Source organism: Callorhinus ursinus, unplaced genomic scaffold, assembly GCF_003265705.2.
Source record: "Callorhinus ursinus isolate GAN/ISIS: 27379988/994484 unplaced genomic scaffold, GSC_fseal_2.0 scaffold1, whole genome shotgun sequence".
Taxonomy (NCBI): domain Eukaryota; kingdom Metazoa; phylum Chordata; class Mammalia; order Carnivora; family Otariidae; genus Callorhinus; species Callorhinus ursinus.
Window position 1 is genome coordinate 103,482,407 of NW_027397063.1, and position 12,612 is coordinate 103,495,018.

The following is a 12,612-nucleotide window of genomic DNA, read 5'->3' on the forward strand; positions in this document are numbered from 1 at the left end:
GTCCCTGGATGGTGGTCACTTCACAAAAGTATAATTTATGTGTGGCCTTTCTGCAATACATGTTTGGTGCTTGTTCACACTTGCCCCAACCATTGTCAAGGTTGCTGGCTTCTGTACCATAGGAACAAGGTGGCTGTTGACTGCCATCGGCAGGGAAACATTTCCTCCAGTACAGCTGCTGTCTGTGTTGCCCAGTACTCATACAGCAGGACTTGTCTCTTCACTTTCTCTCAGCTCGACTTTCAAGCTAGATAGTAATAGCTGCCTCTGGCCATCATTTTTGTTCATAATTGTGAATTGGAATTTTTCCAGCTATCCAATTCTTTGAAAAAAGTTGTAGGGTTGGGGTTTTTTGTGTTTGCTTGCTTGCTTTGTTTTATTTTTTGAGAGAATGAGAATTTTCATAGCCTTTGAGGGATCTTTTGAACCATTTGATGTTTCAGTAGATGAGACCGTGGAGGCTGTCAAGCTGATGATAAAGGTATGTACTTTGTACCTAGGCCACTAAGATGTATACTAATTTTAACTACACAGTGGCTTTAAACTGTACATGAGGTAGAGATACTATTAGGCACATTTTCAGCAAACAGGAAACTAAAACTATTTGAAAATATCATTATTTGCTTACACAACAGTTTGATAAGAAGATAGTAACTATGGAGGGAGGTGTTAGACAGGAAGCAAACTGAGTCAGGAAATACTCCGGAAAAAGAAAAAAAAGTTTGACATCTCTTTATGAAATGTGTGGGTTGAGCACTGGCCAGAGTATTACTGCAATTCTCCATAAAAGGACAAAAACAGGACATTAACTCTTAACTATGTAAGTAGAGCATGCCAGTTGTCAGATGGCACGTTTGGTGAGCAAGCAACTATAAAGATACAAAGGATTTTGGAGATGGAGAGAACTTTAAACAACTTCTGAGCTACAGCCTCATTTTGCATCCAGTGAAACTGAAGCTCAGAGAGGTTGACCATCTTACCTACGATTATAGAACCAGAATAAGAAATAATTTGGATTCAGTAGCTTTCTTATAAATTTTTAGAAATATTCCCTCTATGGGGCGCCCGGGTGGCTCAGTCGTTAAGCGTCTGCCTTCAGCTTGGGTCATGGTCCCAGCGTCCTGGGATCGAGCCCCACATCGGGCTCTCTGCTTGGCAGGAAGCCTGCTTCTCCCTCTCCCACTCCCCCTGCTTGTGTTCCCTCTCTTGCTGTGTCTCTCTCTGTCAAATAAATAAAATCTTTGAAAAATAAAAAGAAAGCAATATTCCCTCTACAATGGGAAACTAAGACAAATATTTAGGTCTCAACCATCAGATGGTATGTAACTCGGAGATGATCATTCCCATTTGCTAAGGCTCATTTATTGAATCACAGTTACATGATATTTGGTAAATCACTATGATTACTGAAATCTAGATCTTCTAACACAGAGGATCTTAACCTTTCTATGTCATGAATCCCTTTGGCAGTCTGGTGAAGCCTATGGACTCCTCAGAATGTCTTCAAATGTATACAATAAAATACATACAAAGAAAAGGAAACCAGCATTATTGAAATACAATTTTCAAACATTAAAAAACAAATTTGTGATATAGTAACATGTGGGCTTCTTTATTAACACATTCTCAAATTTTAGCAATGTATCTAATAACTGTTGTAATTTCAAAGTGGTGATCTGTATAATATTTTGAGATTTCTGCAGCAACTATAATGTGATATGAAAATATCTGTGATTTCTATTGGTGACAAAGTCATAGGTATAGCCAACTACTGCTTCTTTAGTTTGTTGCCTACATACATAATTGAAAGAAAATCTCAGTTTCATTTAGAGTTAATAAAAACAAAATATAGTTTTTTCCCATCTAAACTCTATCCATAAACTTTTGGAGAGGTGTATAGGCTCCAAGTTAAGAACCCTTGTCCTGTACTTCTTCACCTGTCCAAAACAATTTTATAATAGTGAAAAAAAAATGTAAAAGAAAAGAGATTATATTACTGGTCTAATAATGTCAAGATACACTGTTTTTATAATATGCTATTGATTTTTAAGGATTATTTCCACATTCCTCTCTCTGAAGATGAACAAGGCAGGTGGTATCTGGAGCTGATGTATGCTGGAGCAGCCCTAAAGGACAGCTGGAATCTTGCTGATATTGGAATATCTTTTGGTTCAACTCTCAAATGCTTTGTTAAGGTATGATCAGAATAACAATTGTTCCAGATACCTACCTCATTTTGAATAAAGTTGTGGATAAGTCAACAAAAGTCATTTCATAACTTAGGAAGAAGTTTTCTCTTCTTGGCTTCTCCTCTCTTCCATTCGTCTAACTTGTCTTATGTATGATCTCTGCTGTATGGGGAAATAAGGTATAGAGACTGGATGGAGTTCCCCTTGTTTACTCCTTATGTCCTTTCCCTTGTTGCTGCACCAGTCATCCCAGAACATCCCACAAACCAATACTGGAATGAGGGCAAGGGGTGGATCTGAAATATTGATGTAGAAGGAAGATTCGATCACTTCCTTGGATTCACAATGGATTAAGGGCAGGGGAGTGAAGAGAGGGAAGAAATTCTCAGTAACAATAAGCATGAAAAGGCAATTTCTACATCCAAATCCAGCCAAAGTAGCCATTCATGAATTAGGTGTACATACCTACACCTGGAGATAGCCTTTTCCATTTATAGCGTCCTTACTTAGTGGTATTTAATTGGGGGTCCATGGATGGGCTTTAAGAACTTTACAAAACCCTAAAATTATAAAATATGCAAAATTATGTGCCTAGAGATCTTCTGGGTGGAGGATCCTTAATTTCTGACAATTTTTTTCTTTTCTTTTTTTTAAACTTCTGACAATTTCTTAAAGAGACAGGTGGCCTAAAGAGTTTAAGAGTTGATCAATAGGTAAGAAATGTTATTCAATACTAGTTCTTTATCCTATATGAAAACATGAGCCACAAGGAACCAAGAAACTAAGTACACATTCTCTGCTAAATGGGGCACTAATTTTCTCATATTTAGCATTAAAAAATTTTTACGATAGCCAAAGCTAACTTTTTTGGTTTTTTTTTGTTTTTTTTACCATTTAATTTATTTCAACCTTTATTAAAACCAAATTTTTTTTGATGTAGTGTTCCATGATTCATTGTTTGCATATAACACCCAGTGCTCCATTCAGTACGTGCCCTCTTTAATACCCACCACCAGGCTAACCCATCCTTCCCCTCCTCCCCTCAAGAACCCTCAGTTTGTTTCTCAGAGTCCATAGCCTCTCTTGGTTCATCTCCCCCTCTGATTTCCCCCCTTCACTTTTCCCTTCCTACTATCTTTTTTTTTTTTTAACATATAATGTATTATTTGTTTCAGAGGTACAGGTCTGTGATTCATCAGTCTTACACTATTCACAGCGCTCACCATAGCACATACCCTCTTTCATTGACTAAGTGAGAAGTTTTTGTTTTAAAAAAAATCTAAAATACTTACTACTAACTAGCAAAAACAGGACACAGAAAAATTAGCATTGTGTGATCCCATTTAAGTAACAAAAATAACATATTTGTACATGTGTTTGTAATGTTTTATGAGCATTTATTCATGTATTATTGTTATATTCTTAAAGAATGTTTAATTATCAAAAAGGTAAATAAAAACAACTCTGATTTCTTGTTTCCTCCTTCTGACACTAAGAAAATTATAGTACAATACTCTTTTAGGCAGACTAAATTCCATCTCATTTCTCTTTTTTTCATCTCATTTCTTAAATGTCTTTCCTTATGTCTTTAAATATATATACTATGTTTTGGGTGCTGTATAGGATAAACCCTTTAAAATAGCCTGGAGTTTTCCAGCACCAATAATGATGTTCGAGACCTCGTTCCTTGCTTACTTGGAGATAGTGGCATAAGTTTATTACTGATATTTGAGCTGCTGGAGGGATGGGATTGAGCCACAGCTATTGAGGGATGTAGATAATGTGTGTTAAGAGTATGAATAGGATACTATTATTTAACTCAGCACTGGTTTTATTTTCCTTAATTAAAAAATTCTAACTTTTATTTATTTTTGACTAGGTAGTACATTCACACTGATACAAAAGATATAAAAAGTATATATAGTAAAAAGTCTTCCTCCCAACTCTGGCCCCCAGTTTCCCTCCCCAGAGGCAACCTATTTCATAGATTTACTTATAAAAATATTTCATAGGGCATCTGGGTGGCTCAGATGGTTAAGCGTCTGCCTTCGGCTCAGACTGAGTCCCGCATTGGGCTCCCCGCTCAGCGGGGAGCCTGCTTCTGCCTCTGCCTCTCTCTCTCTCTCTGTCTCCTATGAATAAATAAATAAAATCTTTAAAAAAAATAAAACAAAAATATTTCATAAATTCTGCCAATAAAGCGTCATCTATCGTAGTGGTGCAAGTTGTCTTTGCACTGAACTCTAACCTTCCCCTGGAGTTAAACTCCTAATGGAAAAAAATAGAGTATAGAGGTAAAATGGGTTTACTCAAGAGAGGCAGAATATAATTATGCATCATAGGACTGGCCAACACACAGGGTTTAAATAAAAACTCTCAAGTTCCATGGAAATCTTACTGATCTTAATCTTCACCTTCTCCAGATTCTCCAGTAGAATCACATTTAGAGAATTTCATGACTGGATTTGGGAAGAAAAACAGTATCTTGAATCTGAAGGAAGAGAATTACCTGCAAAGACCATAAATACTGATTTTCATCCTGACTTAATTCCTGTTTAGATTAGATGATAAAAGAGGCCTATTTCAAAAGTCCACACTATTTACTGTGTATGGATAATCATAGCCCAAAGTGGGCTTACAACAACAAAAATACTTCATGCAACTATCCCATGCCTCAGAGAATGCAGTCAGATCAGTTCTAAGCAGTCTAATCTATTTTAGGTAACAAAAGGCTACATTCTAAGTCATGTTGTTGCTTTATTGCATAATTAGATATATACAAATTTAAGTAGTACCTTTCTTCTTAACTATGTTAGTTCATGCAATTAATTCTACCTACCGAAAATCTTGAAGAGCTTGTCTCTTCATTTATTTTGGTACAACTTAGACATATCAAGATGTAAACCAATGCTTTTGCAAAGTTTAAGAATTTGCCAAGTAAGCAATTTTCTTTCTTGAAAAAAATACAAGTAGAGGGGCGCCTGGGTGGCTCAGTCAGTTAAGCATCTGCCTTCAGCTTAGGTCGGTCCTGGGATCAAGCCCCGCATCAGGCTCCCTGCTCGGCGTAGAGTCTGCTTCTCTCTCTCCCCTGTCCCTGCCACCCCCAGCTCGTGCGCGTGCACAAGCTCTTGCGCTCTCTCTCTCTCTCTCTCTCTCTCTCTCTAAGTAAATAAATAAAATCTTTAAAAATATATAAGTACACATTATGTGATGCGAAATAAATCCAAAATATTTGGTTTCTTTATTGTCCTTAACGTGTGTGTGAATTACAAGGGGTTTTTTTTTGTTTTTTTTCTTTTTTAAAATTTTATTTATTTATTTGAGAGAGAGAATGAGATAGAGAGAGAGCATGAGAGGGGAGAGGGTCAGAGGGAGCAGACTCCCCGCTGAGCAGGGAGCCCGACGCGGGACTCGATCCCGGGACTCCAGGATCATGACCTGTGCCGAAGGCAGTCGCTCAACCGACTGAGCCACCCAGGCGCCCGAATTACAAGGTTTTGCTTGTGTGAAAAGAGGGAAAGACTTTAGATAGGGGCGCCTGGGTGGCTCAGTTGGTTAAACCGCTGCCTTCAGCGCAGGCCGTGATCCCAGAGTCCTGGGATCGAGCCCCACATCGGGCTCCCTGCTCATGCGGGAAGCCTGCCTCTCCCTCTGCCTGCCACTCCCCCTGCTTGTGCTCTCTCTCTCTCTCTCTCTCTCTGTCAAATAAATAAATAAAATCTTTAAAAAAAAAAAAAGACTTTAGATAAATTAAAAGGTGATCTGCTCCTAAATACATTTTTTAGATAGTTAATATATTTTCCAGTTTCCCTGTGTATTATACCTTTTCCTTTAATAGTAATGTAGACATATTTGGAAAAGTGAATGGGGGAGTGATATGAGAATAGTGGGGAAAGAATATCGCATTAATTTTTCCTTCTCAGGGGAAAAAGTCCTATAGAAACCATAAGAAATACCTTCTATAGGATATACACCCAAGTTCTATTAACTCAGGAATCAATCCTGCCCATTCATTGCTGCTGCAGGGCACTGTGTTCTTTAAACAATGGCATGATGCAGTGGAAAGTCCTAGGTTATTGCTGGGCATGCAGAAGTACTATCCCATTTGCCCCCTTTCCTCTAACCAGTGTTACTGTGGAAACTATTGCTTGAATTTTATTCACTGTTGACACCCAGTGCCTAAAATAGTACCTGGCATATGGTAGGCTCTCTATAAAAATGTGATGAATAAATAAGTTGACAAAGGTCTTGAGAGGTAAAGTTTGAAAATTAACAAGAAGGTACATGATTGTTATCAGAAACGTCATAGCAAGGTATTGAGATGCATTTCAGGGTTTGGATTCCCTCCCTTACTGCAGCATCTCTCCACCATCTGTACCCTCAAGGCAAGGTGCTCCGGCATCCTTGCCCTTTTTCCTTTCCAGCATCAGGGTTCTTAATTGCAAACAGCAGCAGAAACAAAGCCTGGACAATTTAAGCAGAAAATAAACATATTGAAAGGCTACTGGGTAGTTCACAGTCTTGACAGGAAGACTAGAGAATCGGGTTCAGAGAGTATGCAGCCAGAAACAATGTCTTCATCATGCCCAGAAGTAGTCAGGAAGGCCACCCCTGTAGCCACCTCTAAGCCCTCAAAGCCTGCACTGGACACTGCCTCCAGCCCTGCCACCAGACCAGCAATGCATCATCAGATCTGCTACTGCCAGGGACAATGCCCTGTGTCTGCCGCTTCTCTGACTTACTGTCTCCTAATTCAAAGTAGGGCTGGTGGGTAGGCCTGATTGGCAGCACTCTGGCCACATGTCCAGCCCTTGCTGCAAAGGGGGCTAACAAGTAACTCTCTGACAGGTCGTGCCTTCTAAAGTATGAGGTAGGGGGCACCTGGGTGGCTTAGTCAGTTAAATGTCTGACTCTTAATTTCAGCTCAGGTCATGATCTCAGGGTCATGAGATCAAGCCCTGTATCAGGCTCTGCACTAGGCATGGAGTCTGTTTGGGATTCTCTCTCTCCCTCTTCCTCTGCCCCTCTGCCACCTCTCTCGTCTCTCCTTCTCTTAATAAATACATACATACATACATACATACATACATAAATAATAAAAATAAAATAAAGTGTGAGGTGGGCTCAGTTTCCCTAACACTCCTGCTGGGTTCCCTGCCTCCTTCTCTCACCATATTTCCACCAACCAAGCAAGGACTGGGGTTAATACTTAGTTAATCCTTTCTGGCATCCTTGGAATGTTGTTTTATGGTGAGAGATTGAGTTTACTGTTCTAGTATTTTTTTTTTTTTTAGATTTTATTTATTTATTTGACAGAGAGAAACACAGCGAGAGAGGGAACACAAGCAGGGGGAGTGGGAGAGGGAGAAGCAGGCTTCTCGTGGAGCAGGGAGCCCGATGCGGGGCTCAATCCCAGGACCCTGGGATCATGACCTGAGCTGAAGGCAGACGCTTAACGACTGAGCCACCCAGGTGCCCGGTAGTATTTTTTTTTTTTTAAGATTTATTTATTTACTCTAGAGAGACTGCAGAGTGAGAGAGAGCACCGGCGGGGCGGGGGGGGCGGCGGGGAGAGAGAGGGAAAAGTAGGCTCCCCACTGAGCATGGAGCCCAATGCGGGGCTTAATTCCAGGACCCTGGATTCATGACCTGAGCCAAAGGCAGATGCTTAACCAACTGAACCACCCAGGTGCCCCTGTGGTAGTCTTGAGTAGATATCTATCAGACAAGTTGGAGACTCTTAAACAAAATTAGAAGGTCTAAAATTGGTTCAAAATAATATACCTTTAGCTTTTGAAAGACACAGTTAATGCATAAACACCAAAGTACAGGAGACACATAATATGTGACTTCAGATATTAAATATATTTTATACACACCCCAAAAAATGTATAAATATGCTTCTAAAAATGTATAATTTAGGGGTGCCTGAGTGGCTCAGTCGGTTGGGCATCTGACTCTTGATTTCTGCTCGGGTCATGATATCAGGGTCGTGAGATCAAGCCCCACATCGAGCCCTGCGCTGGGTGTGGAGCCCGCTTGGGATTCTCTCTCTCCCTTTCCCACTGAGCCTCCTCCTACCACTCATGTGTGCTCTCTCTCTCTCAAAAAAAGAAAGGAAAAAAAGAAAAATGTATAATTTACAAATGAAGGATGCTTGGCTGGCTCAGTCAGAGATACATGGGACTCTTGATCCTGGGGTCCTTGTTCGAGCCCCATGAGGGGTGTAGAGATTACTTAAATTAAAAAAAAATTTTTTTAACATAAAAACAATGTATAATTTACAAATGAAAACATGTTTCTAAAAAAAAATGGGGCACCTGGGTGGCTCAGTTGGTTGAGCGTCCAACTTCAGCTCGGGACATGATCCCAGGGTCCTGGGATTGAGCCCTGCATTAGGCTCCCTGCTCAGCAGAAAGCCTACTTCTCTCTCTCCTTCTGGTGTGCCCCCCTGCTTGTGTGCTCATTCTTTCTATCAAATAAATAAATAAAATCTTTAAAAAATAATTTAAAAATTTAAAAATGGCTATCTTTTCTAAAATAAGCCATAAAGAATAGTATGTAAAGAAAGTTGTCTTAATTCAATGTCCTAGAATCCAAGAATAACCTCTCCAGGATGACTTTCATACAAAAGAAGGTTATGAGATCAAGATGTTTATGAAGACATCTCAACTTGAATTCATTCGGTTTAACAAAAACAAATACTATTTCCTCTTTTCATCTACTCTGGAATAATTGAGGCAAGTTTCTGCTTATTTAGTGCTGCAACTCCAGAACAGCAAAATATAAAAAAACAGAACTTGTGAGAACTGTACAGCAGTGTTCAAAACTTGCATTAACTTCTGTTTTCTTTCCATCTGTTTCTCTTTAACTTTTCTTATTTTATTTATTTTTTACTTTTTTTAAAGATTTTATTTATTTTTTTGAGAGAGTGAGAGAGAGAGGAGAGAGAGAGAGAGAGACATCCCAAGCAGGGGGGGAAGGTTAGAGGGAGAAGCAGACTCCCTGCTGAGCAGGGAGCCCAATGTGGGGCTCAATCCCAGGGCCCTGGGATCATGACCTGAGCTGAAGGCAGACACTTAACCAACTGAGCCACCCAGGCACACCTCCTATTTTATTGTTAATGCACATGTATTTATTTACAATGAGTTTGCACATGGGTTTTTAAGACAAAGTGGGATTCTTATCATGAAATAGACTATGTATTTGTTTTTATTGAAAAGTAAGACACGGGGGTGCCTGGGTGGCTCAGTCATTAAATGTCTGCCTTCGGCTCAGGTCATGATCCTTGGGTCCTGGGATCGAGCCCTGCATCAGGATCCCTGGTCAGCGGGAAGCCTGCTTCTCCATCTCCCACTCCCCCTGCTTGTGTTCCCTCTCTCACTATATCTCTCTCTGTCAAATAAATAAATAAAATCTTAAAAAAAAAAGAAAAAAAGTAAGACATGAAGCGTACTAAAGGAGAAAAATATGCAGCCAAGAATACTTTATCCAGCTAGGCTGTCATTGAAAATAGAAGGAGAGATAAAAAGCTTCCAGGACAAACAGAAACTAAAAGAATTTGTGATCAAACCAGCCCTACAAGAAATACTGAAAGGGGTTTTCTAAGCAAAGAGAGAGCCCAAAGGTAACAGACCAGAAAGGAAGAGAGACAATATACAGTAACAGTTACCTTACAGGCAATACAATGGTACTAAATTAATATCTTTCAATAGTTAACCTGAATGTAAATGAGCTAAATGCCCCAATCAAAAGACACAGGGTATCAGATTGGATAAAAAAGCAAGATCCATTGATATGCTGTCTGCAATTTTATTTTTTTTCCTTTTTTTTTTTATTTTTATTATGTTATGTTAGTCACCATACAATACATCACTAGTTTTTGATGTGGTGATCCACGATCCATTGTTTTCATATAATACCCAGTGCTCCATGCAGTACGTGCCCTCCTTAATACCCATCACCGGGCTAACCAATCCCCCTTCCCCCCTCCCCTCTAGAACCCTGTTTGTTTCTCAGAGTCCATAGTCTCTCATGGTCCATCTCTCCGTTCAATTCCCCCCCTTCATTTTCCCCTTCCTTTTCCTAGTGTCCTCCATGCTATTCCTTATGTTCTACAAATAAGTGAAACTATATGATAATTGACTTTCTCTGCTTGACTTATTTCACTTAGCATAATCTCCTCCAGTCTCATCCATGTTGATGTAAAAGTTGGGTATTCATCCTTTCTGATGGCTGAGTAATATTCCATTGTATATATGGACCACATCTTCTTTATCCATTCATCTGTTGAAGGGCATCTCAGCTCTTTCCACAGTTTGGCTATTGCGGACATTGCTGCTATGAACATTGGGGTGCATATGGCAAAGAAGTAGTCAAACTCTCACTGTTTGCAGATGATATGATACTTTATATGGAAAACCCAAAAAACCCCACCCCAAAACTGCTAGAACTCATACAGGAATTCAGTAAAGTGGCAGGATATAAAATCAATGCACAGAAATCAGTTGCATTTCTATACACCAACAAGACAGAAGAAAGAGAAATCAAGGAGTCAATCCCATTTACAATTGCACCCAAAACCAAAAGATACCTAGGAATAAACCTAACCAAGGAGGCAAAAGGATCTGTACTCAGAAAACTATAGAATACTCATGAAAGAAATTGAGGAAGACACAAAGAAATGGAAAAATGTTCCATGCTCATGGATTGGAAGAACAAATATTGTTAAAATGTTTATGCTACCTGGAGCAATCTACACATTCAATGCAATCCCTATCAAAATACCATCAACTTTTTTCAAAGAAATGGAAAAAATAATCCTAAAATTTGTATGGAACCAGAAGAGACCCCGAATAGCAGAGGAATGTTGAAAAGGAAAACCAAAGCTGGAGGCATCACAATTCCGGACTTCAAGCTCTATTACAAAGCTGTCATCATCAAGACAGTATGGTACTGGCACAAAAACAGACACATAGATCAATGGAACAGAATAGAGAGCCCAGAAATGGACCCTCAACTCTAGGGTCAACTAATCTTCAACAAAGCAGGAAAAAATGTCCAATGGAAAAAAGACAGTCTCTTCAACACATGGTGTTAGGAAAACTGGACAGCCACATGCAGAAAAATGAAACTGGACCATTTCCTTACACCATACACAAAAATAGAGTCAAAATGGATGAAAGACCTAAATGTGAGACAGGAATCCATCAAAATCCTTGAGGAGAACACAGGCAACAGCCTCTTCAACCTCGACCACAGCAACTTCTTCCTAGACACATTGCCAAAGGCAAAAATGAATTATTGGGACTTCATCAAGATAAAAAGCTTTTGCACAGCAAAGGAAACAGTCAACAAAACCAAAAGACAACCGATGGGATGGGAGAAGATAGTGGCAAATGACATATCAAATAAAGGGCTAGTATCCAAAATCTATAAAGAACTTATCAAACTCAACACCCAAAGAACAAATAATCCAATCAAGAAATGGGCAGAAGACATGAACAGACATTTCTGCAAAGAAGACATCCTAATGGTCAACAGACACATGACAAAGTGCTCAACATCACTTGGCATCAGGGAAATACAAATCAAACCATAATGAGATACCACCTCACACCAGTCAGAATGGCTAAAATTAACAAGTCAGGAAACGACAGATGTTGGTGAGGATGCAGAGAAAGGGGAACCCTCCTACATGGTTGGTAGGAATGCAAGCTGGTGCAGCCACTCTGAAAAATCACATGGAGGTTCCTCAAAAAGTTGAAAATAGAGCTACCCTATGATTCAGCAATTGCACTACGGGGTCTTTACCCCAAAGATACAAATATAGTGATCTGAAGGGGCACTTGCACCCCAATGTATATAGCAGCCATGTCCACAATAGACAAACTATGGAAAGAGCCCAGATGTCCATCAACAGATGAATGGATAAAGATGTGGTATATATACACAATGGAATATTATGCAGCCATTAAAAAAAATGAAATCTTGCCATTTGCAATGATGTGGATGGAACTAGAGATGAAATCAGTCAATCAGAGAAAGACAATTATCATATGATCTCATGGATATGAGGAATTTAAGAAACAAGACAGAGGATCATAGGGAAAGGGAGGGAAAAGTGAAACAAGAAGAAACCGAGAGGGAGACAAACCATAAGAGACTCTTAATCTCAGGAAAGAAACTGACGGTTGCTGGAGTGGAGGGGTTTTGGGGGATGAGGTGGTGGGGTGATGGACATTGGGAAGGGTATGTGCTATGGTGAGCGCTGTGTGTTATGTAGGACTGATGAATCACAGACCTCTACCCCTGAAACAAATGATACATTATATGTTAATAATAAAAAAAAACCCTCATAAATAACTGTGCTCAAACAATACAATTCAGTCAGAAGCAAAAAAAAAAGAAGAAAGAAAGAAAG

General features: G+C 39.5%; 1 protein-coding gene across 2 annotated transcripts in view; it reads left to right on the plus strand.

The window, feature by feature from the left end:
* Positions 1–305: 305 nt before the first annotated feature.
* The window catches only part of ANKUB1 (ankyrin repeat and ubiquitin domain containing 1), a 34,851-nt gene continuing 22,544 nt past the window's right edge, over positions 306–12,612 (plus strand). Inside the window, exons 1-2 of one of the 2 annotated variants that reach the window (XM_025870092.2) lie at positions 306–481; positions 2,052–2,195. In XM_025870092.2, coding sequence (XP_025725877.2) covers positions 392–481; positions 2,052–2,195 — 234 coding nt within the window. In that variant the 5' untranslated portion in view covers positions 306–391. The remainder of the gene's footprint in view (positions 482–2,051; positions 2,196–12,612) is intronic. The other variant, XM_073898615.1, reaches the window with a different exon arrangement.